General features: G+C 30.7%; 7 protein-coding genes, 2 long non-coding RNA genes and 1 pseudogene across 16 annotated transcripts in view; 8 read left to right on the top strand and 2 right to left on the bottom strand.

Annotated features, from left to right (window-relative positions):
- The first annotated feature begins 10 nt into the window (after positions 1-10).
- Positions 11-1,002, top strand: LOC128389773 (LDLR chaperone boca-like; annotated as a pseudogene).
- Positions 1,003-2,388: 1,386 nt separating this feature from the next.
- On the top strand, positions 2,389-3,144 carry LOC128389775 (uncharacterized). The gene is made up of 2 exons (XM_053349402.1): positions 2,389-2,618; positions 2,679-3,144. The coding sequence occupies exons 1-2, from the start codon at positions 2,538-2,540 to the stop codon at positions 2,973-2,975; spliced, it is 378 nt and encodes a 125-aa protein (XP_053205377.1). The 5' UTR covers positions 2,389-2,537; the 3' UTR covers positions 2,976-3,144.
- Positions 3,145-3,257: 113 nt separating this feature from the next.
- LOC128389776 (uncharacterized) lies at positions 3,258-5,871 on the top strand. Of its 2 annotated transcripts, XR_008325502.1 has the most exons (4): positions 3,823-3,966; positions 4,213-4,880; positions 5,049-5,121; positions 5,657-5,871. It is a non-coding gene; the product is annotated as an uncharacterized LOC128389776 (long non-coding RNA). The 2 variants fall into 2 exon arrangements; XR_008325503.1 differs by lacking the exons at positions 5,049-5,121; positions 5,657-5,871 and having other exon boundaries at positions 3,258-3,966; positions 4,213-4,781.
- Positions 5,872-6,565: 694 nt separating this feature from the next.
- Positions 6,566-7,511, top strand: LOC128389962 (LDLR chaperone boca-like). Its single transcript, XM_053349621.1, has 2 exons — positions 6,566-6,589; positions 6,698-7,511. The coding sequence occupies exons 1-2, from the start codon at positions 6,566-6,568 to the stop codon at positions 7,172-7,174; spliced, it is 501 nt and encodes a 166-aa protein (XP_053205596.1). The 3' UTR covers positions 7,175-7,511.
- A 677-nt stretch (positions 7,512-8,188) lies between these two features.
- Positions 8,189-9,288, top strand: LOC128389777 (uncharacterized). The gene is made up of 2 exons (XR_008325504.1): positions 8,189-8,719; positions 8,794-9,288. It is a non-coding gene; the product is annotated as an uncharacterized LOC128389777 (long non-coding RNA).
- Positions 9,289-10,454: 1,166 nt separating this feature from the next.
- LOC128389823 (uncharacterized) overlaps positions 10,455-27,783 on the top strand; it is a 196,440-nt gene continuing 179,111 nt past the window's right edge. Inside the window, exons 1-2 of one of the 2 annotated variants that reach the window (XM_053349456.1) lie at positions 10,455-10,861; positions 10,936-11,264. In XM_053349456.1, coding sequence (XP_053205431.1) covers positions 10,781-10,861; positions 10,936-11,247 — 393 coding nt within the window. In that variant the 5' untranslated portion in view covers positions 10,455-10,780 and the 3' untranslated portion in view covers positions 11,248-11,264. Of the gene's footprint in view, positions 10,862-10,935; positions 11,434-27,783 lie in introns of those variants that run through there. The other variant, XM_053349455.1, reaches the window with a different exon arrangement.
- Positions 12,379-13,705, bottom strand: LOC128389818 (protein D3-like). The gene has a single exon (XM_053349451.1). The coding sequence runs from the start codon at positions 13,424-13,426 to the stop codon at positions 12,686-12,688; it is 741 nt and encodes a 246-aa protein (XP_053205426.1). The 5' UTR covers positions 13,427-13,705; the 3' UTR covers positions 12,379-12,685.
- On the top strand, positions 13,714-17,436 carry LOC128389817 (uncharacterized). Of its 3 annotated transcripts, none has more exons than XM_053349450.1 (3): positions 13,714-13,852; positions 13,910-13,976; positions 14,320-17,436. In XM_053349450.1, exon 3 carries the CDS (start codon positions 15,740-15,742, stop codon positions 16,493-16,495), a length of 756 nt encoding a protein of 251 aa, XP_053205425.1. In that variant the 5' UTR covers positions 13,714-13,852; positions 13,910-13,976; positions 14,320-15,739; the 3' UTR covers positions 16,496-17,436. The 3 variants fall into 3 exon arrangements, with proteins under 3 accessions (XP_053205425.1, XP_053205424.1, XP_053205423.1); XM_053349449.1 differs by having other exon boundaries at positions 13,727-13,976; positions 14,320-15,400; positions 15,476-17,436; XM_053349448.1 differs by having other exon boundaries at positions 13,727-13,976.
- Positions 20,155-22,582, bottom strand: LOC128389816 (ras-related GTP-binding protein A-like). Of its 2 annotated transcripts, XR_008325509.1 has the most exons (5): positions 22,434-22,582; positions 21,954-22,343; positions 21,416-21,842; positions 21,049-21,333; positions 20,155-20,504 (listed from the first exon to the last, which is right to left on the bottom strand). XR_008325509.1 is itself a non-coding variant. In XM_053349447.1 (4 exons), the coding sequence occupies exons 1-4, from the start codon at positions 22,443-22,445 to the stop codon at positions 21,257-21,259; spliced, it is 906 nt and encodes a 301-aa protein (XP_053205422.1). In that variant the 5' UTR covers positions 22,446-22,582; the 3' UTR covers positions 20,937-21,256. The 2 variants fall into 2 exon arrangements, 1 of the variants encoding a protein (XP_053205422.1); XM_053349447.1 differs by lacking the exon at positions 20,155-20,504 and having other exon boundaries at positions 20,937-21,333.
- The window catches only part of LOC128389809 (GATA zinc finger domain-containing protein 14-like), an 85,530-nt gene continuing 80,492 nt past the window's right edge, over positions 22,746-27,783 (top strand). For all 3 annotated transcript variants that reach the window (XM_053349439.1, XM_053349440.1, XM_053349438.1), the window contains exon 1: positions 22,746-23,489. In XM_053349439.1, the coding sequence (XP_053205414.1) occupies positions 23,363-23,489 (127 nt within the window). In that variant the 5' untranslated portion in view covers positions 22,746-23,362. The remainder of the gene's footprint in view (positions 23,490-27,783) is intronic.

Raw genomic sequence — 27,783 nt, 5'->3', positions numbered from 1 at the left:
TTTCCGATTTTTGTTCATTTCAATTCACATGAACGTGTCTCCATCTATCGAAGAGTAAACTAAATGAAAACCACCGTGCGATTAATCAACAAACTGATTTTCTTTTACTTTGTTTACATCGTTTTCAAATGGAGCCAAATAAGTGTTTAATTGTTATTTTTCTAATTAATTTTTCAATTTTATTCGGCGTTATTAGTGTGACTGAAGGTAATAAGAAAGACCTTCGTGATTATAATGATTCAGATATTGAAAAATTTTCGAGCAATGGGAAGAGAAAGATGACCCTTTGGAACCAGATGAGTTACCAGAGTGGAAAAGAGAACCACCTAAGGTTGACTTTTCTTCATTCAACTTTAACAATCATGAAGATGTTTTGAAAGCATCAAAAAAAGGTAAAACTTTGATGGTTTTTGTCGCTGTTTATGATAAAAAAACTCGCCCGGAAACGGAAAAAGTAACATCTCTATGGCAAACCAGTTTGATGAACAACCACATTATAGCTGACAGATTCATCATCGATGATAACCGGACAATCTTCATGTTCAAAGATGGTGCACAAGCTTGGGATGCTAAAGATTTTTTGATTGACCAGGAATTCTGTGATTCTGTTACTATTGAAAATAAACCCTACTGGGGAAAATTTAGTCCCAATAAAAAAGATGAGCTATAAAATGTCCTAAATCACCTGTCCGATTAACTGGTTAAGATGAACTTTTAAATATCAAAAATTATTAATTACAAGATTGAACACTAATATTGATCGATGATCAGAAAGCTGATAAACGAAAACGCTTTGGACATTTGATTGGACATTCGAGTGGGTGAAATTAAGGAAAGACTTGAAACTTTTGCGCAGAAGAAAAAAGTTACAATTTATTTTCTTATGAAATTGATTAGTTGATTGATGATAAACAATTTAAATGGTAAAGATTGAAAGAGGTTAATTGTAAATATTACATTTGATTACATTGTTATAAATTAATATATTAAAATGATTAAATGTGTATAATTGGAATGATTTGTAAACAAATGGGAACAAAAATTAATACAAAAATTGAATTTGATTATTGACAGATCAAAATGTTGATAAAATCACAATGAAAATTAAGATGTTGATTATGTTGATTAAGAAGTTGATGACAAATTAAGAAAATAATTTACAATAAAAAGGTAAGAGAAATTTAAATGGACATGAAAATATTTACACTGAATAGAGAAAATATTTGATCACAATTAAACTACATTTATTAAGATATTGGTTATTAGAGTTAACTAGTAACTCTAATCACAATTAAAACACAGAGAGAGAGAGAGAAAATTATTAATACATTTGTAGTTGAGTGTAGACGATGAAAGTTATAACTGAATCAAAGTGAATTAACAGTTTGACCAATCTTTGTACAGAGTTTCATCCCGAATGGAGGCTCGAAAGCATCTACTTCAAGTCTTAAGGCTTAAGCCACACTAGTGCGATCATGACTAAGATGTTACCGAAAAAGCAATTGTTACCAAATCTCGTTTCTCTTTTCGGGTATGAGATCCATTTTATGTATTAAACAGAAAACTTTAGCTTCTGGAGAATTTTGTAGAATGCTTCCAAGAAAGATTTGAAATAGTCAATATCTCTTTCCAATTTTCTTGATTCAACATCAAAAACGTAAATCAAAAGTTCAACATTTCGAAAAATATTGCTCTCTGTGAGGCGAAAAACTTTCCATGAAGGCCTCTTGACCACCATGATTGATCTCATGGAGTTTTTCCAGCTCCACTTTTACCCATAAGAAGTACCTGAGAGAAGATGAAAAGGAAAACAGAAAAAAAACTCAAAGGTAACCCAATCAATCAGAGAAAACGAAAATAACAATCACTTACCTTTTTCTTCATATTTAATGACGATTTTTACTTAATTAAAATAGAAAAAGAAACATAACCAAAACAATGACAATTAACAAAAATAAACAAATTGGAAACAATTTAATTCCATTGGATTCCCTTTGGTTGAGACAAACGCTCGTATCGTCTTAGCTCAAAATATCGATATTATCAATCGACATCGATAATATCGCCAATATTCTTTCAAGAGTTTTGTTGACACCATTTTAGTTTCAAAACATCTGTTGAAATGATAGAAAGTATTGATTGAACGTATTCTTGTTACAGTATCGATAATATTTTCAATACTTCTTGATACAAGTATCAACAATACCGTGGGTATTGAACAGTATTAATATTTTTGATTATTCTGATTCTATTTGGTGAAATTTCTACATACTCAATTTTCATTTTCTGAGTCAAAAACTTTCAGTGCCTTACTGATAGTTCATAGTATCGAGTAATATTGAAAACAAGTATCGATAATATTACTCGTTAAAATATGCAACATACCACATGTGCAACTTTGACCTGAGAAATACCTTATAATTGTAGCTTTCAAAAGCTTCAACCAATTCGACCAAAAGTTTTTCATTAACACCGATTTATAATCCTGTTCACCTTTTACTACTTTTCTCTTGCAGTGACCACGGGTCTCGATCAACATGAATAGTAACGACACGGAGAAAATGGCTTGTGGTGTGAATAGCATCAAACTTGAAGATAAATCGGAACCGGAAGGAAATGTAAGATACAATCAAAATTGCGACACAACATATGTATTGAATTTTCTTTTATATTTTCAGAAAGTGGACGTGATAAGAGAACCAAATGATGTCCAAATGTATATTTTCTATGGTCATTTTTGCCGTGCGCCTGATAAGAGTGAACAGCGGCATGATCTCGTTGGACTTATCAATAGAAATCGTACAAGTGGAGTACGAGAATGGACCGACTGTGAGGTTTGGTCAACCTACCGGATGATTATACGAGCCGCTGGATCTTTTGCTTACTTGGAAAAATCGGATTTCAACGATTACTCACAACGGGCTGAGGCTGAAATACAACAATACCAGTGCTCTACCAATAAGATCCAAATGTAATCGCGAGAGAATGCCAATAATTTACCTTCATTCGTATTCGGTTAAATTTATTTAACAAGAATTAATAGAGAGAATTTTGATGTAATTCTCTTTCAATTATTGTCTCCGGATGGATTAATAGTGTCGAAGGCTGAAAAGACATAACAATTAAAATATGAATTTGATTTGATTGGATTGATTTAGTTGCTTGTCCAATTTTCTTTGGTAAAAGATTTAGGTCAAGTTAATAATAGATTTTGTTAATCTATTGGTTGATTAAGGTGATTTGCCTGGACATTTGGGTAAGACTCAAGATATGTCCGTTAGCTCGATATTTTAACTTTGAGCTGATTTTTTTTCGGCTTAAAGTTTAAGCTACATATGAAAATGGACTTAATTGTTCAGTTAATTGTGTTTGTTTAAATTAGGTTAGGTTAGGTCTTCGCTAATAAGGGTCACTATGACCAAAGAAAGGCCCGGAGGGCATAAGACAATCAAACCGAACCTTAAGCCGAGAAAAAAATCAGCTGAAAATTGAAAATATCGAGCTGACGGACATATCTTGAGTCTTACCGAAAAATATCGAGTATGATATTATATCGGAACATCACTATAAAGATTCTTTATTCTAGTTGTCAACTAGTGATGTGCGATTATTGGATTTGCCAATAATCGATTGTGATGCAATAATTTTTACCAAAATCGATGATCATCGATATTTGGTCGAAAGAGAAAAAGACAGAGGAAAAAGAAAGAGAAATAGAAAAGAGGGGAAATTACGATGCGAGGGAAAAGTTCAGTAGAAAAAGAAAGAGGCTAAAAAATCGATGTTTAATTTTAAATCATCGACATCGAAATTTTCGACGATCATCGATGATAATCGATGATTTCGATGATCACAAACATCACTATTGTTAACTAGTAGTTGACACCATTTTAGTTTCTGAAACCACATTATCTTTTAGCTTCAGTTGACCAAGTTTCATTCTCTCTCTTTGGATTCACAAAATTTGTTAGTATATTTTTCTTGTCTTTTTTAATTTAACTGAATAATTAATATTGTGGTAAGATGACAATTTGATTCAATTGTCGACATTTTTCATTAACACCAATACAAGTTTACAGTGTTTCCCGTTTGAAGAAACCCCAATGCTTTTACTCAATTGTCACCAATTTCACCACTCATCACTTCTTAGTGATGACTATCACAGTCACACTGTAATAATCCTGTTCATCTTTTACTACTTTTCTCCTCTAGTGACCACGGGTCTCGATCAACATGAATAAAAACGACACGGCGGAAATGGCTTGTGGTGTGAATGACATCAAACTTGAAGATAAAGTGGACATGATAAGAGAACCAAATAATTGGCAAATGTATTTATTTTTTGGTTATTTTTGCCGTCCACTTGATGACAATGAACAGGAGCAGAATGAACTCGTTATAGGAATCAATAGATCTCGTACTAGCGGAACACGAGAGTGGACCGATCGTGAGGTTTGGTCAACCTACCGGATGATTACACGAGTCGCTGGATCTTTTACTTGCTTGGAACAATCGGATTTCAACGATTACTCACAACGGGCTAAGGCTGAAATGCCACAATAATTAAAAAGCAAATACCAGTACCCTACCAATAAGATCCAAATGTAATCGAGAGAGAAAAAAAAGGTCAATAATTTACCGTCATTCGTATTCGGTTAAATTTATTTAACAAGAATTAATAGAATGAATTTTGATGTAATTCCCTTTCAATTATTGTCTCTGTATGGATTAATAGTGTCGAAGGATAAGAAAACAACAATTAAAATATGGATTTGATTTGATTTGATTGGATTGATTTAGTTGCTTGTCCAATTTTCTTTGGTAAAAGATTTAAGTCAAGGTTAATCGATTGGTTGGTTAAGGTGATTTTCCGGATAAAGGTGAGCGATTAAAGTATAAAACATTTACTTTCATTGATTTGATTCATCGTCATGATCATTTGATTAATATATTAAAATGATTAAATGAATTTATCTTGTATAATTTGAATGATTTGTAAACAAATGGAAACAAAAATTAATCAAAAAATTGAATTTGATTGTTGAAAGATCCAAATGTTGATACAATCACAATGACCATTAAGATTGATGACAAATTAAGAAAATAATTTACAATTAAAAGGTAAGAGAAATTTAAATGAACATGAAAATATTTACACTGAATAGAAAAAATATTTGATCACAATTAAGATCAATATTAAGACAATTAAACTACATAATTAAGATATTGATTATTAGAGTTAAATAGTAACTCTAATCACAAATTGATTGATAAAGGTGAGTGATTAAAGTATAAAACATTTACTTTCTGAGAAAGATATTCTGGTAACATAGTTATGTTAGTTATTTAACTTAGTTATGATCGCACTGGTGTGGCTTAAATTAGATTAGCCAATGATTAAATCTTTGTTTTCCTTCATCATCATTTGCATCTTATCATTTTCATCATCTTTATCTCTTCTTTATCACCAACCAAATGGTTCGATTAAATTTTTTCCTCTCGACCTTAAGGTAGGTTTTTAACCGAAACACCCTTTAGATTATTTATTGTAAGATTGATTGACAAAACTTTCTCTTTCTTTGATTGTCTCGATTAGCGGTTTAAGGCTGAAATTAATCTGAAAATCTCCATTTTTCTTTCACCATTATTTTTCTAGGGGATGAGAGTTGCTTACATTTTCGTTATGTGTCTCATCCTTGGATATCTTGTTTTCATCCTGTTTGAAGCTCCATCAGTTAATTTAATGAAATTATTCATTAAACCTCGAAACAGTAAACAATCAACCGCAAACACAACAACAGGAACAAACAACACAAATGATGAACACTTTAAATCCAATAAAAAGGATTAACCAATAATCTCATTAATCTTAATTACGTTTTAAAGTTTTTTTTTGTCATAATTTCAATCAATTTAATTGATAATCAAAGCATTTAAATATATTAAAGAACAAAAATTTTCCAATTTTTAATTTTGTTCATTTCAAACATAAACGTGTCTCCATCTATCGAAGAGTAAACTAAATGAAACCACCGTTTTGTTTGGAAAGGTTAACTTTTTTCCTGATGAATTTTAATTTAATTAATTACCTGTGAATTTTAATTTAATTTGTGTTAATGTTCATCTCATCACAAGGATCGTTGATTAAAATTATGATAGTTCAACAGTTACTTTAGTTGTTTTCTTTGTTAACCTAAACTATTATTGTCAACTTCAACCATTTTGTTTATTGGTAAGTTTTGTTAATTTGATGCAACTTAATCTATCTCAAACTTATATTTTTGAAAAGATTGAAATTCTAAATTTTTTTATTTCCTCCTTTTCTTTATGACAAACCTAATGAGTCAAACTATCTTTGGACCTTCAAACAAACGGCACCCAATTCAACTTTATCAAACATGATATTAAACTAATGAAATTAAACTAATGAATTTAAACTAATGAAATGAAACAAAACTCACACAGATCTAACTAACAATACAAAAAAAGTAAAATTCTTGTAAACTGAACGATTAGTCAGTGTTACCTTCAGGCAATCTTCAGGATTCCTGAAGAATAATGTATAATGCAACCAGATGGTGAAAAAACCGTGCGATTAATCAACAAACTGATTTTCTTTACTTTGTTTACATCGTTTCAAATGGAGCCAAATAAGTGTTTAATTGTTATTTTCTAATTAATTTTCAATTTTATTCAGTTAATAGGACTGAAGGTAAAGAAAGACCTTCGTGATTATAATGATGTAGATATTGAAAAGATTTTTGAGCAATGGGAAGAGAAAGATGACCCTTTGGAACCAGATGAAGTGCCAGAGTGGAAAAGAGAACCACCTAAGGTTGATTTTTCCGCATTCAACTTTAATAACCCGGAAGATGTTTTGAAAGCATCAAAAAAAGGTAAATCTTTGATGGTTTTTGTGAACGTATATGGTAAAGAAACTCGCCCGGAAACAGACCAAGTTACATCTCTATGGCAAACCAGTTTGATGAACAACCACATTTTAGCGGAAAGATTTATCATTGAGGATAACCGGGCAATCTTCATGTTCAAAGATGGTGCACAAGCTTGGGATGCTAAAGATTTTTTGATTGACCAGGAATTCTGTGATTCTGTTACTATTGAAAATAAACCCTACTGGGGAAAATTTAGTCCCAATAAAAAAGATGAGCTATAAAATGTCCTAAATCACCTGTCCCGATTAACTGGTTAAGATGAACTTTTAAATATCAAAGTTTATTAATTACAAGATTGTACACTAATATTGATCGATGATTAGAAAGCCGATGAACGAAAACGCTTTGGACATTGATTGGACATTCGAGTGGGTGAAATTAAGGAAAGACTTGAAACTTTTGGGTGAAAAAAAAGTTACAATTTATTTTTCTAATGAAATTGATTAGTTGATTGATGATAATCAATTTAAATGGTAAAGATTGGAAGAGGTAAATTGTAAATATTACATTTGATTACATTGTTATAAATTAATATATTAAAATGGTTAAATGAACTTATCTTGTATAATTTGAATGATTTTTAAAAAATGGGAACAAAAATCAATCCAAAAATTAAAGTTGTTTGTTGACAGATCCAAATGTTGATACAATCACAATGAAAATTAAGATGTTAATTATTAGAGTAAACTAGTAACTCTAATCACAATTAAAACACAGAGAGAAAACAAAATTACATTTGTAGTTGAGTGTAGACGATGAAAGTTATAACTGAATCAAAGTGAATTAACAGTTTGATGGAAAATAATATAACCGATTTTCGACCAAGCTTTGAACATAGTTTCATCCCGAATGAAGGTTCCAAAGCATCTACTTTCAAGTCTTAAGGCTTAAGCTAAACCAGTGCGATCATAACTAAGATTTTACCGAGAAAGCGATTGTTACCAAATCTCTGTTTCTCTTTTCGGGTATGAGATCCATTTTATGTATTAGACAGAAAACTTCAGCTTCTGGAGAATTTTGTAGAATGGCTTCCAAGCAAAATTGTCTCTGTGAGGCGAAAAAACTTTCCATGAAGGCCTCTTGACCACCATGATTGATCTCATGGAGGTTTTTCCAGCACCACTTTTACCCATAAGAAGTACCTGAGAGAAGATGAAAAGGAAAAAAGAAAAGACCAAATAAACTCAAAGGTAACCCAATCAATCAGAGAAAACGAAAATAACAATCACTTACCTTTTTCTTCATATTTAATGACGATTGTAACTTAATTAAAATAGAAAAAGAAACAAAACCAAAACAATGACAATTAACAAAAATAAACAAGTTGGAATTAAATTGTTTCCAATTTGTTTACAAAACGAAAGGCGTTTTTGTCTCAAGCCGAAAGAGCGACTGAGCCGATCGTCGATTCGACTCACCCAATGACCGAACTCAAAATAATTGATTGATTTCAATCCTTTCGAATGACCCGCTCTATGAATGGCTGTCACCACGATGGGTCATTTTGAAAGGCATCACTGTGATTGATTGTGTTTTATGTGAATATTGTGACTTGTAAATTGTGATAAGAGGACATTTAATTCAGTTGTAGACATTTTTCATTTTTCATTAACACCAATTTATAATCCTGTTCACCTTTTACTACTTTTCTCTTCTAGTGACCACGGGTCTCGATCAACATGAATAGTAACTCTAAAGACACGGAGGAAATGGCTTGTGGTGTGAATGACATCAAACTTGAAGATAAATCGAAACCGGAGGAAAATGTAAGATACAATCAAAATTCTGACAAAACCTAAGTATTGAAGTTTAATAATTGAATTTTCTTTTATATTTTCAGAAAGTGGACATGATAAGAGAACCAAATGATTGGCAAATGTATATTTTTTGGTTATTTTTGCCGTCCGCTTGATGATGATGAACAGGAGGAGAATGAACTCGTTATAGGAATCAATAGATCTCGTACTAGCGGAACACGAGAGTGGACCGATCGTGAGGTTTGGTCAACCTACCGGATGATTATACGAGTCGCTGGATCTTTTACTTGCTTGGAACAATCGGATTTCAACGATTACTCACAACGGGCTAAGGCTGAAATGCTAAAATATTTAAAAAACGGGTACCAGTACCCTACAAATGCGACCCAAATGTAATCGCGAGAGAGAGAAGAACAATAATTTACCGTCATTCGTATTCGGTTAAATTTATTCAACACGAATTAACAACAGAATGAATTTTGATGTAATTCTCTTTCAATTATTGTCTCCGGATGGATTAATAGTGTCGAAGGATAAAAAAAACATAACAATTAAAATATGGATTTGATTGGATTGGATTGATTTAGTTGCTTGTCCAATTTTCTTTGGTAAAAGATTTAGGTCAAGGTTAATAATAGATTTTGTTGTTAATCTATTAGTTTATTAAGGTGATTTGCCTGGAGATTTGTTTTGAGCCTTGAAAAAGTTACCAAAAACTGGACCAATTAAACTATTTTCTGATACCCATGAAGTTAAATTGAAATTGTATCGATTTTGTGAGTAATCCTTAAAAGTGACCGGTCCAGAATATTGTTAAAAATAGACTAAAGTGATATACCGATGAAGTCCAGTGTCCAGGGGAGGTTTGGGTCCACGATAAGAACAGGAAACTTCACCATCAGTATAACAATCAACGATGGCCACAATTGACTCAATAGTTTCAGAATCAATTTTCTCGATCGAAATTAACCAACAAATTAACGGATAGAGATAATCGAATCATCTTATACAATAACAATCAGTGGATTAGTTGATCAACTAATTAATTATGATATTGATGATTAACTGACTCAACAACCAATTCCTTGCGAAAACAAATATATTAATATTAAACCAATAATCCTAAATCCGATTAACTGGCTAAGATAAACTTTTAAATATCAAAGTTTATTAATTACAATTAAGATTGAACACTAATATTGATCGATGATCAGAAAGCCGATGAACGAAAACGCTTTGGACATTCGGGTGAAATTAAGGAAAGACTTGAAACTTTTGGGTGAAAGAAAAAGTTACAATTTATTTTTCTAATGAAATTGATTAGTTGATTGATGATAAACAATTTAAATGGTAGAGATTGAATGAGGTTAATTGTAAATATTACATTTGATTACATTGTTATAAATTAATATATTAAAAAGGTTAAATGAATTGATCTTGAATAATCACAATGACTTATCCAAGTTAATCAAGAAAATAATTTACAATAAAAAGGTAAGATAAATTTAAATGAACATGAAAATATTTACACTTAATAGAAAAAACATTTGATCACAATTAAACTACATGATTAAGATTTTGATTATTAGAGTTAACTAGTAACTCTAATCACAATTAAAACACAGAAAGAAAACAAAATTACATTTGAGTGTAGACGATGAAAGTTATAACTGAATCAAAGTGAATTAACAGTTTGATGGAATTTAATAAAATAGAAAAAGAAACAAAACCAATACAATGACAATTAACAAAAATAAACAAATTGGAAACAATTTAATTCCATTGGATTCCCTTTAGTTGAGACAAACGCTCGTATCGTCTTAGCTCAAAATATCGATATTATCAATCGATATCGATAATATCGCCCGTCAATATTCTTGACAAGAGTTTCTTGTTGACACCATTTTAGTTTCTACACCACATGTGCAACTTTGACCTGAGAAATACCTTATAATTGTCGCTGCCAAAAGCTTCAACCAATTCGACCAAAAGTTTTTCATTAACACCAATTTATAATCCTGTTCACCTTTTACTACTTTTCTCTTCTAGTGACCACGAGTCTCGATCAACATGAATAGTAACGACACGGAGAAAATGGCTTGTGGTGTGAATGACATCAAACTTGAAGATAAATTGAAACCGGAGGAAAATGTAAGATACAATCAAAATTCTGACAAAACATAAGTATTGAAGTTTAATAATTGAATTTTCTTTTATATTTTCAGAAAGTGGACGTGATAAGAGAACCAAATGATGTCCAAATGTATATTTTCTATGGTCATTTTTGCCGTGCGCCTGATAAGAGTGAACAGCGGCATGATCTCGTTGGACTTATCAATAGAAATCGTACAAGTGGAGTACCAGAATGGACCGACTGTGAGGTTTGGTCAACCTACCGGATGATTATACGAGTCTCTGGATCTTTTGTTTGCTTGGATCAATCCGATTTCAACGATTACTCACAACGGGCTAAGGCTGAAATACTAAAATATTTAAAAAACGAATACCAGTACCCTACCAATGCGACCCAAATGTAATCGCGAGAGAGAGAGAGGTCAATAATTTATGTCATTCGTATTCGGTTAAATTTATTCAACACGAATTAACAACAGAATGAATTTTGATGTAATTCTCTTTCAATTATTGTCTCCGGATGGATTAATAGTGTCGAAGGATAAAAAAAACACAACAATTAAAATATGGATTTGATTGGATTGGATTGATTTAGTTGGATACTATGTTGGATATTTGATGGATACAAAAAGTTCATCAGAATATGAGAATTGCGATTGATTTATTGCGAATTTTGGTTTTTCTTTGTTGGTGGCAAATTAAAGTTGAAGAAAAATTTAACGACATTTCATTGGATTTAAATGTCAGAACTTTTTTCTAATAATATTCGAGAGGAATCATGATTGTTTCATGAAGAATTAAAGAAAAATCAATTGAGAGGTTTTTGATTTGTTCGGTTTTGAGGGAATTTCAATGCGAATTGGTTTGTTCTCTCTTTGGTTTTCTTTTGTACATTTTATACGATTTACGAACTTTCGATCTACCCTGAACTCTAGTAAATGGAGTTGGTGATGGAACTGAGAATGGAAAACGATGAGAGAGGAGAGAGTGAGAAGAATCCGGATTAAGATGTGATAAAACTTTTTCTCTTTTTGAGTAGAACCTTTTTCAATGGTCTTTGAGATTAAAGTTAATCGAATCTTCTAATCGAAGTTAAAAAATGGCCGAAAAAAATAACAAACAATCAAAATAAACTAATCACAAAACGATTAACAAAAAAGTCGAGTAACAATTAAAGTTCAACGTTAATGTTTGATGTTAATTGCGTTCAATCAACTATAACAATTGAAAGATTAAATTAGAAAGGTAATTGTGTTGATTGGATTTACAATTTAATGGTGATTGTTGTTTTTTAATGTTCGCAATTGATTATTTTTGGTTCGAAATCCAATCAATTTAATTATAAATCAATTTATTTGTTTTTTGATTGAAGAAAAAAAGTTTGCATCTTAATTGGAAATCTAAATTGTTATAGACTTTAAAAAGTTTTTTAAATTGTTGTTCAATTTACTTGATACAAATTAAACAGCTCATCTATTGAGAAATTATCAATATTGAACTTTTTTTCCCCTGGAAATGAAAAAGTTAATTGTTCATTGAAGCAATGAAGGTTATTTAATTATTTTACGGGTTAAATTGTTATTGTCGTTAAATTGTCAATAACAAAGTCATATTCAGTTAAATATATTTAACAAGAATCAACAATAGAATAGATTTTGATGTAATTCCTTTTCAATTATTGTCTCCGGATGGATTAATAGTGTCGAAGGATAAAAAAAAACACAACAATTAAAATATGGATTTGATTTGATTGGATTGGATTGATTTAGTTGCTTGTCCAATTTTCTTTGGTAAAAGATTTAGGTCAAGGTTAATAATAGATTTTGTTAATCTATTAGGTGATTAAGGTGATTTGCCTGGAGATTTGTTTTGAGCCTTGAAAAAGTTACCAAAAACTGGACCAATTAAACTATTTTCTGATACCCATGAGGTTAAATTGAAATTGTATCGATTTTGTGAGTAATCCTTAAAAGTGACCGGTCCAGAATATTGTTGTAAATAGACTAAAGTGATATACCGATGAAGTCCAGTGTCCAGTGGAGGTTTGGGTCCACGATAAGAACAGGAAACTTCACCATCAGTATAATTAGAACCAGGAACGTTAACAATCATCCAATGAAGGACTGTACCAACATCTTTGGATGCATCGGGATCAATCATAACAATTGAATAATGTTCATACCAACCACCATGGTAATTAAAGATAACAGGTTCTTGAGAGGTTTGATTGGGTGTTAATTCATTACCACAATGAACAGATAATCCCTCACTATATTCAATCTCAGTTAAAGCCATATAATGATCACTAAAATTTAACCCTAAATCTTGGGTAATCTTATTTTCCAAGAAAATCTCCTCAATAGTAACATTTGGTTTACATTCAATAACGGGCAAGTACAAATCTTCGTCTTCATCTTCAGCCGATGTTTCCTCACGAGAAGAGTCAGTATCCGTTGAATTTACTGTGGAATTAGAATTAACAGTCGATGAATCAGCAAAAATTGTCACCAACCCAGAGATTAAAAGAATAACAATCAAAAGCCAATGAGAACGACGATGATGGTGAGAGATTAACAAATCCATTTGACGAAAGACAAAGACAAAGACACACAGATACAAACACAAACACAGAAAGAGATCAATATAACAATCGTAATAACAAGACACAAAATCAAATGAAAGAAATTAAAACGTAAATTAATTGCAATCAAATCAACAGATCAAATGTTTTCTCCTTTATAAACTCTAATCATCTGAAGATCGTCCATTTGTATTGAAAGAAAAGCAAAAAAAAGAATAGAATTTTTTTTCTCTTTGGTCCCGCCTTCTTGTTGATAGAATCAATTTGTTGCCATCAAAAGGAGGGAAACATTTTCTATTGTTAATTAAATTTTGTTTACTTTAAGTGGAAGTGTAAATAATCAATTTAATTTAGTGTTAATTGTTAATTGTTCGCATTGACAATCGGACAATTAACAAAGGATTTGCTGGAATTAAGGAGACAAAAAGGTAAACCCAAACTCTTACACATTTGTATTAATACATTTTAATTTGTGTCTCCATTAGTTTCCAATAACAGTAATGCTTTTTTTTTATCCAACCGTTTTTTTCTTTGGGAGAATTTAAAATTAAGGTAAGAGTTTGATTTTTGATTGTTTATCTCATTTGAATTGGGATATTTTTAATTATTCTATTATAACCAGGAAGTTAATTGGTGCAAATTATATATATGTATTGTTAAAATTGAATCTTTATTCTCTCTCTCTCTCTCCCTGACTTGAGACATGATTCAATTGATCAATTGACATTGATCAATTCCTGTTATTGTATAATTACTGTGCTCATAAGTCATATCATTTTCTGATCTACTGTCTGTTACCATTCTTGTTTTCTGATTGTTACTGATTGTTTTTTAATCACAGTCTAAATTGTTCATTTTAACTCAACTCTTTTTTTCTCTCCCTTCACTTTTACAGTTAATATTTATCATCTAACCTTGATTGACTTCTTAAGATCTGTTTGGAGTTGTTATTGTTTCTAATTTATCACCGAATGATCAGATTGTTTGTTTCTCCTTCATTCACTTATGTAATTGCTATAAAATCTATGGTACCAGAAATCGGATCAACTTTGTTAACAAAATTTTATTTCAATTGTTACTATTGATTAACAAGATTGTCGGAGTTTCCAATGGCGATTAACATTGATTCAACTCAATGTTTGATGATCATCAACATTGATTATGTCAACTCAATTAACTTACTTGTTAGTTTAACCATTTTCTTTAATTTAAAGAAAAAGAATTGAAAAAAAAACGATTAGTTTAACGTTGCAAGTTTAATAACCACTTGTCCAACTCTCTCAACTTGCGAAACAATAGATTTATAATCACAATTAAGATTATTGTTCCCGCTTATTTGTTCAAATTACCCTCTCTCTAAATTGCCTGGCACAATTTTCCTCCCATGGACGAGTTGAAGCATTTCCCCTGCAGCAAACAAAGTTAAATCTTTGCACATCGTTGTTATATATGATTCTGACTGAATCTTTGTTGATTTGACACAAATTTGGTTTCTAAACCGAATTGATTTTCAACTTTGACCTGAAAAATATCTTAATCTAAATCTTGTGTACTCATGGATGTTGGCAAACGGGATTAGGGCCAGCGTTAGCTTGGTACAATGTCGGTGAGAATCCACAATTTGCTTTGGACATTTCCAGTGATTCGATGGTTTAATAATTTCATCAACCAATTAAACCGTAAAAATATAAATCAAAATAATCGATAAAAACTGAAAAGACTTAAAATCACATCTATTTTCTGGACTCAATATCTCATAAAATCGTATTTAGTGTCTCTATCGAGTTTGACAAATAAGGATGCGATGTCATAAATTAAACACCCAAACTTAACCTAAATAACATGATCAGGATTAATTGTTGTTCGAACCAGCAAATTCAACTCGACTCAACTCAACATAATCGTTATTACAATACGATCCTAATTCGTGATTGCAAATTGTTATCAACAATTGATAAATCCAGAGAGATAACAAGGTAAATATTGGAAACTAATAAAAAGTGTTAGATTGAAAAGAATCAAGTGAATTAATAAAATCTATCATCGTGAAGCCACCAAGTTTCCTCCTGTCACAAGACGTTTGGACAAATAAGGATAAGAGGCCACGTATCGAAGGACCAAAGTGACCTGAATAACCTGATCTGGATTGAACCTTGTTCGAACCAACAGTTTGAGTTAAGCTCATTGCCAATTGTAACTTCAAACTCAAAGATTTAAAAGACAAATTTTACCCAATCGATCCGCTTTAGCGATTGTTTGTTTTTTCTTTCGATCTTTTATTTTCATTAATCTTGTTCTTTATTTAAATCTTATTGATGGAATCGACATTTCCAATCAAAGCTAAGACAATTTGTCGTTCTTTGATCTCATCTTGGTCTAATTTACCTTTGCAAGAGATTAATGTTGAATCAGTTTCCAATGGGCGATCAAATCGTTTATTTATCTGTTCCCGATCATCAGCAACTTCAAGTGACTTGACTACTGAGCCGAAATCATCATCGGTGGGTTCAGGCCAACCTGTTGCTTGTTCATCTACTGGTCATCATGATGAAAATATCGACAGCTCCAAGAGTGGACAAGTTGATAGATATTCAAAAGTAATTGTCCGTTTCTATGGGAGTGAATTCACTGGTGAAGGTAATCAGTACAAATGTGTTTCCGACGACGAAGAAATGGAAATTCTGAAAATTCTGTCCGCTCGTGGTATATCACCTGCCGTGTTGAAATCTTTTCCCGGAGGGCGTATTGATGAGTACATTGAGTCAACCATTTTGGATCCCAAAAGAATAGCTCAAATCGATATCTTGACCATTTTGGCACCGAAAATTGCTCAATATCATGTAACCCGCTTCAAATGTGAAAAAGTTTACGATCTTGTCCAAATTTGTCGAGATAATATTACCAAAGCGACCGAAATTCTGTCCAACTATACTGAAACCCGATTAGCTGACTATTCTGAACCAACGGCTCTCTTATTACGAAAAGTTAAACAGTTCTATATGGATAAACCCGCCACTCGATTGATTGAGAAAATGACCTTGATCAAGCAGAAAAATGTATTCGCTCATTGATCTTAATTATACAAATTTCTTATTTCCAAAGGAGATCGACAATTTATCATCAACAATCAAATCTTCATTTGATGTAATGATTATCGATGTGGAAAACAGTCAGAATAATTTTCGTGGTATCGATTTAGGTAAATTCTTCTCAGAACTTTGTATCGGTGACGGTAAAAGTGATCTAAATTACATTCCCGATTCGTCCATTGACTCATTCATTGATTCATATCTCAATGAATGGAAAGTTATTGTTGATCCTGAACAGTTTGACTCGAACACTGATAATCATAAACATTTAGCTCTCGAAATAAAACTCGGATTCCTATTCCATACCGTTTTCCATATGACCTGGAATGTTACACATGTAAATTTCGACTCGAGTGATTTACTTAATGACACATCAACTCGAATCGATATTTTTAATCATTACAATCAACGATGGTCACAATTGATTCAATAGAAACAGAATCAATTTTCCCGATCAAAATTAACCAACAAATCATCGGATAGAGATAATCGAATCATCTTATACAATAACAATCAGTGGATTAGTCGATCAACTAATTAATTATGATATTGATGATTAACTGATTCAACAACCAATTCCTTGCGAAAACAATTATATTAATACTAAACCAATAATCCTAAACCCGATTAACTGGCTAAGATAAACTTTTAAATATCAAAGTTTGTTAATTACAATTAAGATTGAACACTAATATTGATCGATGATCAGCAAGCCGATGAACGAAAACGCTTTGGACATTTGATTGGACATTCGAGTGGGTGAAATTAAGGAAAGACTTAAACTTTTGGGTGAAAAAACGTTACAATTTATTTTCTAATGAAATTGATTAGTTGATTGATGATAAACAATTTATATGGTGAAAATTGAAAGAGGTTAATTATAAACATTACATTTGATTAATATATTAAAATGGTTAAATGAATTTATCTTGTATAATTTGAATGATTTGTAAACAAATGGGAACAAAAATTAATCCAAAAATTGAATTTGATTGTTGACAGATCCAAATGTTGATACAATCACAATGACTAGAGACTCATCCAAGTTTGTTTTTTGCTCAATCAAATTAAGATTGATTAAAGTTGATTGATGACAAATTAAGAAAATAATTTACAATAAAAAGGTAAGATAAATTTAAATGAACATGAAAATATTTACACTTAATAGAAAAAATATTTGATCACAATTAAACTACATGATTAAGATATTGATTATTAGAGTTAACTAGTAACTCTAATCACAATTAAAACACAGAGAAAACAAAATTACATTTGTAGTTGAGTGTAGACGATGAAAGTTATAACTGAATCAAAGTGAATTAACAGTTTGATGGAAAATAATATAACCCAAATGATGAGGATGAAAAGAGAGAGAGAGATCTATGGGAGAGAAAGCAGAAGATGAGGAGGAAAAGATGATGGGGAGCAAGGTCGATAAAAGGACCAAAAAGTACAGTCACAGACACGAAGATGAAAAGGAGAACAGTTTTTCTCTTTCTTTTTAATGGTTTACATTGTTAACGGTCGCGAATACAATGTAAGGTATTGGGGAAAATCATATTGTCCAATTGACCGTTTGTTAAGGAAATGATATAAAAAATTGAGGTAAATGTATTTCCAATTGTCTTTATTGAGAATAATAGTCTGGGAGGGTGAGAGAGAGAGAGAGAGAGAGACGGTTGAGATGAGGATGATGAGAGAAGGAGGAGAAGAGGAAAAAGAAAGAAAAGAAAGGGAAAAGAGAGAGAGTGTGTGTGTGAGTGAGCGAGCGAGAGAAGAGGAGATTTGAATGTTTTCTCGAAGTCTATGGGCTTAAAATGACAGAAGTATTTATTCCCATAGATTAACTTTGCTCCATGTATATTAAAGTTGATCCATTGCCAAGAAGATGAGGATGAGAAAGATGATGATGGGGGAGATGAGGATGAGGATGAGCGCGTGGTAAAAGTTTTTCATCAAACAGATTTAACTGTTGGGAGTTTGGTTTTTTTTAGAATCAAATTAACATCAAATCTATTTTTGGATTAATTTTCCAGATTAAATTGCATTTGGAATTACTCTTGATTGTTCAGCGTTAATTGTAAACTTTTTCTTTCTGTGTAAGATTTTTGTTCCTGGCGATTGTTTAATTGTTGATTTCAATGGAATTAATTGAGAACGATGAATTCATTTACTGAAGAAACAATTTAAAGTTGATTACATGTTGTTTTCGAGAGGTTTGATTGGAGAAGGCAAAGTTTACTCAGAAATTTGATTGTTAATGATTATCATTAACTTTGTTCTGGTGATTAAAGTAATTTTAAGGTCTCATTGTTTATCTTCGAGTGAAAAGTGTGCTTGTAATTACTTAATTGTAATCTAAACAATTTTACCAATCAACTAATCTAATGTAGAAGAACTTGGAAATCCTTTAGAAGGGAAAAAAGTGAAACATTTTATCAACATTTTATTTGGATAAACAAACAACAATATCGAAGGTCATCTAACCTAAGGGGTCACCCTTGTATTCGTATGGTAAACAGATGATGATGATGATGATAATGATAAAGATACGGATTAGAATCAAGCTAATCCTGTCACCCCCATTTTGTTGTTTTTCAGAGACCCTGATAGATGAAGATGATAAAGAGAGAGAAAGAGAGAGAGAGAGAGAGAGAGAGAGAGAGAAATAAAGAGAAGGAGCGAAAAATGTCTGCAGTGAGAGTAAAGGTAATTCGCGTGCCGTATGGGACATATTATCACTCTCGAACACGCGTTACGCGTCACGCACGTTCCAGGTCAACCTTCAACTCTAACAAAAACATACTCTTTACATCTTCAATCATCCTCATCATCTTCTTTCAGACTTTATTGGCTTCTTTTTCTCTCTCTTTTATCCTTTTTTCCCTCTCTCTCTTTATCCACAATCTCCTTTTACTTTTTTTCCTCATCTTCTTCTAGACTTTTCATCCATCTCATCTCTCTCTCTCTCTCTCACTCACTCATTCATAATCTCTCCTCTTATCTTCCTCGTCATCTTTTTCTTTTCATCCTCCTCCTCATACGGTAAATCGCCGTTAAAATATGCGAAATAAGTTTTACCTCATCTTTTTTTGCTTCATTGATAAACTTCAAACTTTCACAATGTTATGTAATCACTTGATTGTATCGAGAATTGATAATAATTGTAGTTTTTTTAATGACAATATTTCACAATTTGATTTATAATACCATCGGATAACCAGCTGGTTTAATTTCATTTATATTATTTGATCATCACTCTCATAGGATAAGCCAGTTAATCATTAAACTGAATCAACCACTCGGGTTAATATTACATCTGCATTAATTGTAATTCTCATCATTTGCTAATCCATATCATTGAATATAATTTACATTCATAATTAATTGAACATTATCCTTAGGCCTTAACATTTTAATCATCATGGTTCATGGTTGGTTAATTTTCATCATCTAATTTGTTTTATTTTCACCATTCAAATAATATTTGTTTATTTTCATCGTTAATTTTAGTTAATCAACAATCCAATTGTGATTCAATTAACTTGATTGTCTTCAATTGTTATGGTCTTTTATTATGGTTCACATGGAGACAACAATTAGATTTTCAAATAAAATTAACTCAATACAATTAAGAAAAATCCGTTAACCATAATAATTTTTATTTTCTTTCCCATTAATAACCATTAAATTCAATAATCAAATTTAGTTTATTGCAAAACCATTTCAATTAACAATTAGTAAATTAAATGAATATTAAAAAACAATTTTATCGGTAATTTCAATTAGTTTAATAATTGACCATTCATTTGATTGTCTTAGAAATTGATTGTTACATTTGTCTTAATATCATCAGTTATTTAATTGTTGAGCTAATTTGGTTTCCAGTGTTTAAGAAGTTGATTATTATTGATTTTTTGCAGTTATTTAGATTTAATTATGATTCAAATCATCAAAATTAATCAACTTTAATACCAAGGGATTAAATTGTCTGGAAAAAAAATAAAGGTAATTATTTTCACATGTATTTAAACATGAATTTAATATGTATCTGATTACGGAGTGAAAAAAAAGTTAATTAAGATTATTAATTAACCGATTGTGGTGGTAATAAATTTGATCAGTATCACAGATCATAAAACTCATTTATCATAATGACGAAATCAATTAAAGTCTATGATTAAATGAGATAATCAATAGACAATTGAATCAAATACAAGATCTTCAACAATTATACTATTGATAAAATCCTCAATTAACAAAATTGTCTTAATTGTCATTAGGAAATTCACTAATCTAATGCAATGGTGAATATGAAAAAAGGATTGATTGGAACCTAGATGATCAAGGTTTCGATGTTGATGAGATGATTTAGACAATTAACTGATTGTAAACGGTTAAAATTAAGTATTTAAATCAAACCTTCTTGTTAAAAACTTGATTTTAATCAAATTACAACAGTTTTATTGGACTGTGAAATATATTAAATCAAAATAATAGATGATTTGATTGAAAGTTGAAAAGGCTTCACTTACTTATAAGAGCTAAATAAAATTATAATCATCGCAGTGACAACAATTAACAAACCAGAGTTTTCAAAATTAAGCAAAAAAATAAACTAACAATCAAAATGAACTAATCATTAAACGATTAACAACAAAATGTAACAATTAAAGTTGAAAGTTAACGTTTGATGTTGTGTTCAATCAACTGTTCTTATAAATTGTCAATGAAACAATTAATTCAACGATTTTTAACTCCTTCCAATTTTTCAAAATGTTTACGAGCATTTTTAATGTTCACCAATGTGGCTGCTGAAGCTGTTGACAGAGACAGAAAGAGACAAGATTAATTAGAGGAACATAATTAAGTAATAAATAGATGGAGAAATGATTAACTTACGTATCGTTGGATCGGACATGACAACCATTACGTAAGTATTTGGTGTAAATATGTCGATGAAAGCGGCAAAATTGGAATTCTTTACCGTCATACTTTGAAATTGGGCTGCTAATTTACTGCAACTAAGTTTAAATTGTTTGATTATGTTGGAAACTTTTTCAAATCTATGATGATCACGATGAGTTTTCCTTTGACAATGAGAAATAACGAGAAAAGTGGCTCTTTCAAAAAGTAGAACTTCATCTGCTTCAATTATCTCTGCAAAATGTTTCAAATGTCTCTCTAATTCTTGAACATTTGGAATTAAGGTATAAACGATTTCCGACCAAGCTTTGTACAGAGTTTCATCCCAAATGGAGGTTCGAAAGCATCTACTTTCAATGGGCTGGGATAGTTTCTTCAATTCTGATTCTCTATCTAGAAATATCTGGACAAAGGAAAAAACAGGACAACAAGAGAAAAAAAGAGAAAAAACCAAATGAGAACAAAAGAAATGATTAGATTGAAGAAGTAGAATAATAGAAAAAGCAATTGTTACCAAATCTCTTTTCTCTTCGGGTATGAGATCCATTTTATGTATTAGACAGAAAACTTTAGCTTCTGGAGAATTTTGTAGAATGGCTTCCAAGCAAGATTGGAAATAGTGAATGTCTCTTTCCAATTCTCTTGACTCAACATCAAAAACGTAAATCAAAAGTTCAACATTTCGAAAAATATTGTCTCTCTGTGAGGCGAAATAACTTTCCATAAAGGCCTCTTGACCACCACAGTCCCAGAGGTTAAGTACAAGATTACCAAGAAAACGGACATGACTATGTTCCACGTCGATTGTAGCACCTAATCGTCTTGTATCACGAGCAATATAATTAGCAAATATGATTGATCTCATGGAGGTTTTTCCAGCTCCACTTTTACCCATAAGAAGTACCTGAGAGAAGATGAAAAGGAAAAAGAAAAGACCAAATAAACTCAAAGGTAACCTAATCAATCAGAGAAAACGAAAATAACAATCACTTACCTTTTTCTTCATATTTAATGACGATTGTAACTTAATTAAAATAGAAAAAGAAACAAAACCAAAACAATGACAATTAACAAAAATAAACAAGTTGGAATTAAATTGTTTCCAATTTGTTTACAAAACGAAAGGCGTTTTTGTCTCAAGCCGAAAAAGCGACTGAGCCGATGGTCGATTCGACTCAGCCAATGATCAAACTTCGCGGTTAATTTGAATTTCGAATTGATTAACTTTAATTACCTCTCTTTTCTTGACGATTATAATTATAATCAAAATACTTTAATATTCCAATTAAAACCATTGGGATGGATATAAAAACCTCATCAGAATCTAAGAATTGCGATTGATTTAATGAGAATTTTGTTTTTCTTTGATGGCGGCAAATTAAAGTTTAAGAAAAATTTAACATTTCATTGGATTTAAATGTCAGAACTTTTTTCTAATAATCAAAAAAATTATGATTGTTTCATAAAGAATTAAATATTGCGAGGTTTTTGGTTCGTTCGGTTTTGAGGGAATTTCTATGCGAATTGGTTTGTTCTCTCTTTGGTTTTCTTTTGTACATTTTATACGATTTACGAACTTTCGATCTACCCTGAACTCTAGTAGATGGAGTTGGTGATGGAACTGAGAATGGAAACCGATGAAAGAGGAGAGAGTGAGAAGAATCCGGATGAAGATGTGATAAAACTTTTTCTCTTTTTGAGTAGAACCTTTTTCAATGGTCTTTGAGAATAAAGTTAAGAGTTTGAGAGAATAAAGTTAATTACTATTGAACAGTTTCAATCATTTTGGATTATTCTACCCGAATAAATTTGTTCTTTTCGGTTTTTTTTTCTCGGACAATTATCACTCTCATCATTCTATATCGTCTCTCTTTCTCTCATCTTTCTGTGTTTACCTCATCATATTAACTTGTTAACTTCCAAATGGCTTATCGACATTTCTGTGTAACTTCATCATCTTTATCATTTTCTCTTGCTTTCTTACTTCAATTTTCTCGGACAATATATTCAAACACCGAAGATATGTTCCAAGATGAACCTCATCAATTCAGTAAGTTCCATTTTCTTTAATCAACTAAAATTATTTCAAAAGAAAACAAAATTCCTACATATTAATGTCATAAGAAAAGTAAAATAATTATAATTTAGTTGAGATGAAATCGCTGACAAGAAATTATTGGAAATTGATTAGTAAAAGACAATCGAAACTCGAAAAGTATATAAAACCTTAGTCTTATCAACTGAACTTTTCATTATCACTTTCGATAATTTCAAGTGTCCCTTGAATCTCCGCATTATTTAATTTTCAAAGAATCATAAAGAATTCTTTTCTTTGTTTGAAATTTGTCACCCTCAGGGCATAAGAATTGAGCTGTTAACTATGATGACTTTTCTTCATTTCTCTCTCTCTCTCTCTCTCTCTCTCTCTCTCTCTCTCTCTCTCTCTCTCTCTGAAATTTCTTTTTTTACATCACCAAATAAACTTTGGTGATGACGAGAGTTTCAGGGTGACTATAAGTTTCCAAAATTCTTGATTTAACTTTTATTCCTTTGAGAAAAAGAGTCGTTATCACACTTGGAAATCAATATGTTCCAAGTTAACCTAATCAAAACTTAATTTCTCTGAATGAACATAAACTTTTCCTTTCAGACTCTCACTGTGCATGATAATTAGCAAAGATATTAATCATAAATACATAAAAGAGGGAAAAAAAGCTGAGAATGATCAAAATGGAGATAAAAAGATGCTTAAGAATTTCGTTGAAATCGTCAATCAAAATTAATATTCAAAACTTTTGGCAATCTCTCCACAGTGAACATTCAGATAATGAGATTCGCTCTAGAAACGGTTTATAATTATTACTACACAAAATTCATATTTAATTCAATGATTTAACTTTCCAACGGAGATTACACATGATAAACTCTAATGGTGGTGATGTTTGTGATGGTGATTATAATCATCATATATGGTGGTGATAATTGACGATTTAATCGTATTTTAAACTTCAACTAATCATAATTATCTTTCATCAACTTTTAAACTGGATTATAAGAAGATAATTGTTACAGTAAAAATGAAGGCAAATTGTAGATGAAACTAATTCTCATCAACTAAAGTTAAATTGTTACAATTTATTTGCTACAAAGCAAATTAAATATTACATATAAAAATCATCACATCAAATTGATTAATACCAAACCCTGAAAACTACAATTTCAAAACCAATGATTGATTTTCAGTTTGTCATCAGCATGAATTCAGCAAATTGATAATCATGGTGATGAAAGTTTCCAAAAGTTTCACCAACTCAAATTACTATCAATAAATTGCTAATGATAATAAATGATATTCATGTTAATCATTCAAAGATATTATTATTAGTATTTAATATAAGAATTGTTTTGATGCTGTTCAATTATCATGAGAAATTGTGAATTAACATGAAGATTAATTTACTCAACCCTTAAAAGTACAACGTATTTACATTTGAATGTAATATTATCCATTCAAGTTTTACTATTTTCCATTGAATTTCAAACAATAATGAGTTTTAACAGATTATCATGAAAAAATAATGATCCAAATACTATTGATTTGATAATAGAGATTCATTTACCCTCTCCCTCGGTGTACTATCCTTTATTGAGTAAATTGTTGGCGAGAAATTTTTTTCTAATACAATTAATTTCACTTGATAAAATTACTTTTCTTCGTTTAACTTATTCTGTTGTATTATTATTACTCTAATTGCAATTACACGATTGATCTATATTCATATATATTGAGCTAAATTAATACAACAAATGCACAATTAACTAGTTACTCTGAAACTCTGTATTCTATTCTCAATAATAAATTGCTAACCAATTTATTCCCATTCAATTCATATTATTTGATTTTGCGAGATTAAGAAAATAGATTGATCCACCAACTTTACTCAGGTAGATCTTTGGAACTTTTCTCTCTCCCTCTATCCCCAATCTCTATCATGAGTTTCCTACCTGCACCAATTCAACTAATTCGGTATTCTTTATCTTGTTGATTTGATTTCTTGTTCCTTGTTATTTCAGGCTATTTTATTTCATTAACTCAGAATTGAAATGATTCAATGAAAAATGCAGTAGAACTTTTTTCCCTCTCTGTCCATACTCTCTCTCTCTCTCTCTCTCTCTCTACTCCATTTTATCACCTTAAGGTTAACATCTCAACTAGAAGAGGGCAGAGAATTCATTCAATTTACTTCGATAATAAACATTTTATATATTATATTGAGCCACGAGAGTAAAGAAAAAAATACAAGATCAACTAAATAATTGACCGAATGGTTTTGGTCAACATTATGATGAACAGAATTGAAACTATCTTTGAATTCATGAAGATCATGGTGATGGTTAAGGCAAAAAAGTTTAGTCTATAGTGTTCATTGCAATTCAATCTCAAGTCTTGATGTTTGTTTATTTGAATTTTGAATTATAAATGATATTGACCAGGTAATACTCTCAAAATAATCAGGTTAAAGTTTCATCATAATCACCATAATCTTTCAAGTGAAGTTTGAATCAATCTTTTTACATGGAATCATGTTTATAATGTTAACCAATGTTTCCAATATAAATTTCAAATCAAATGAATTCTCTGGTTTTTATGTGTATCAACTTTTTCTCTTGAAAGTAATTAATTTGAATCAAAGTTTTTTTTTCCATTTAAATGTATCTCTTTTTTGCTTCTCTTTAAAATGATTTAATTCTTGAATGAAAACTAATTGAAATTTTATCTCCATCAGAATGAACAAGATGAAACATATTTTTCTATTCTAACATGTATTTAGTTGAAATGATTCTATTAATAAATATAAAAAGAGAAACTTCATTATCATGTATCATAAAAACTACAAATTCTACCAATTCTGAGAAAAAAGAGAGAGAGAGAGAGAGCAAACATTAATGCTCTATTTCCACTTCTACCTGAGAAGCGGAAATGTTTGGATTGTATAAATTTTTGAATTCTTTTTTTTTCTTTCGTTAGTTCATCATAATCATCATGTCTCTTTTCATTTTTAACTTGTTCTGTCTATTTCATGATTTTTTATTCTCTTGGAAAATAACATGATGAACAAGATGAAGAGAGAGAGAGAGAGAGAGAGAGAGTCATCAACAAGAAGGTGTAGAATGATATTGTTTACAATTGGTCATTTTCAATTCCCAGAACTTTTTTTCACTCCCTGAACCGAACCATTTCATCAGTCTTTCTCTCACCTGAACTTTTTTGTATTATTACTTTAGTTGTGATAATTTCAAGTGTCCTCTGAATCTCTGCATCTTTTAATTTTCAAAGAATCATGAAGAATCCTTTTTCTTTGTTTGAAATTTGTCACCCTCAGGCCATAAGAATTAAACTGTTAACTATGATGACTTTCCTTCGTTCCTCTCTCTCTCTCTCTATTTTCACATCATCAAATAAGCATGATGAAATTCCTTGATGACGAGAGTTTCAGGGTGACTATAAGTTTCCAAAATTCTTGATTTAACTTTTACTCCTTTGAGAAAAAGAGTCGTTATCACACTTGGAAATCAATATGTTCCAAGTTAACCTAATCAAAAGGCTAACTCAATTTCTGTGGATGAACAAAAGAACCAAAAAAAAAAGTTTCTCAAACTCTCACACTACGAATGAGAATTCGCTACAGAGGATAAATACGCAAGAGAAAGTAGAAAGAAAAAAAATAAAGAGATGAGGATGATTAAGATTAAGATGAAGATAAAAGTTGTGAACAAAAAATGTCGTTAAAATCGTCAATCAAAATTAATATTCAAAAATTTTGGCAAACCCATTCCAAGAAAATACTTTAAACAGTGTGATGTTTGTTGTTTGATGGTGATTAAAGTGATGATGATTGACGATTTAATCGTAGTTTAAAATTTAACTAATCATCATTATCTTTCATCAACTTTTAAACTGGATTATGTTCAACAATTAGCTTGATAATTTGGTAAATATATCTATCAATCGAACGTGATAGAAATTGAATTAAATGATTTTATCGCCTCCCAAATCCATTATCAGACTATTAATAAAACATTATCATCAAACTCCTTGGGGCTTATATTATAAATTTTGACAGTTTAGTTGATTGGTTGATTAACAAAATCTATTCGCCATTTTTATTTTCTCATCAAACTTTTTTTTCCATCAATTTCTATATATTATTATTAATATTTATAATCATCACAATGTCTGATCATCTTTGACTATATAATATTTGATTCGTTGACATTTGAAAGTCTCAAGAATGATTATTATTAAAAAAAATTTCCAGTGAAAAATTTTACTATTTACATGA

Source organism: Panonychus citri, unplaced genomic scaffold (assembly GCF_014898815.1).
Source record: "Panonychus citri isolate SS breed McGregor unplaced genomic scaffold, ASM1489881v1 Contig00111, whole genome shotgun sequence".
Classification (NCBI taxonomy): domain Eukaryota; kingdom Metazoa; phylum Arthropoda; class Arachnida; order Trombidiformes; family Tetranychidae; genus Panonychus; species Panonychus citri.
Note: the sequence above shows the minus strand (reverse complement) of the source record. Positions and strands in the feature narration are given on the sequence as shown.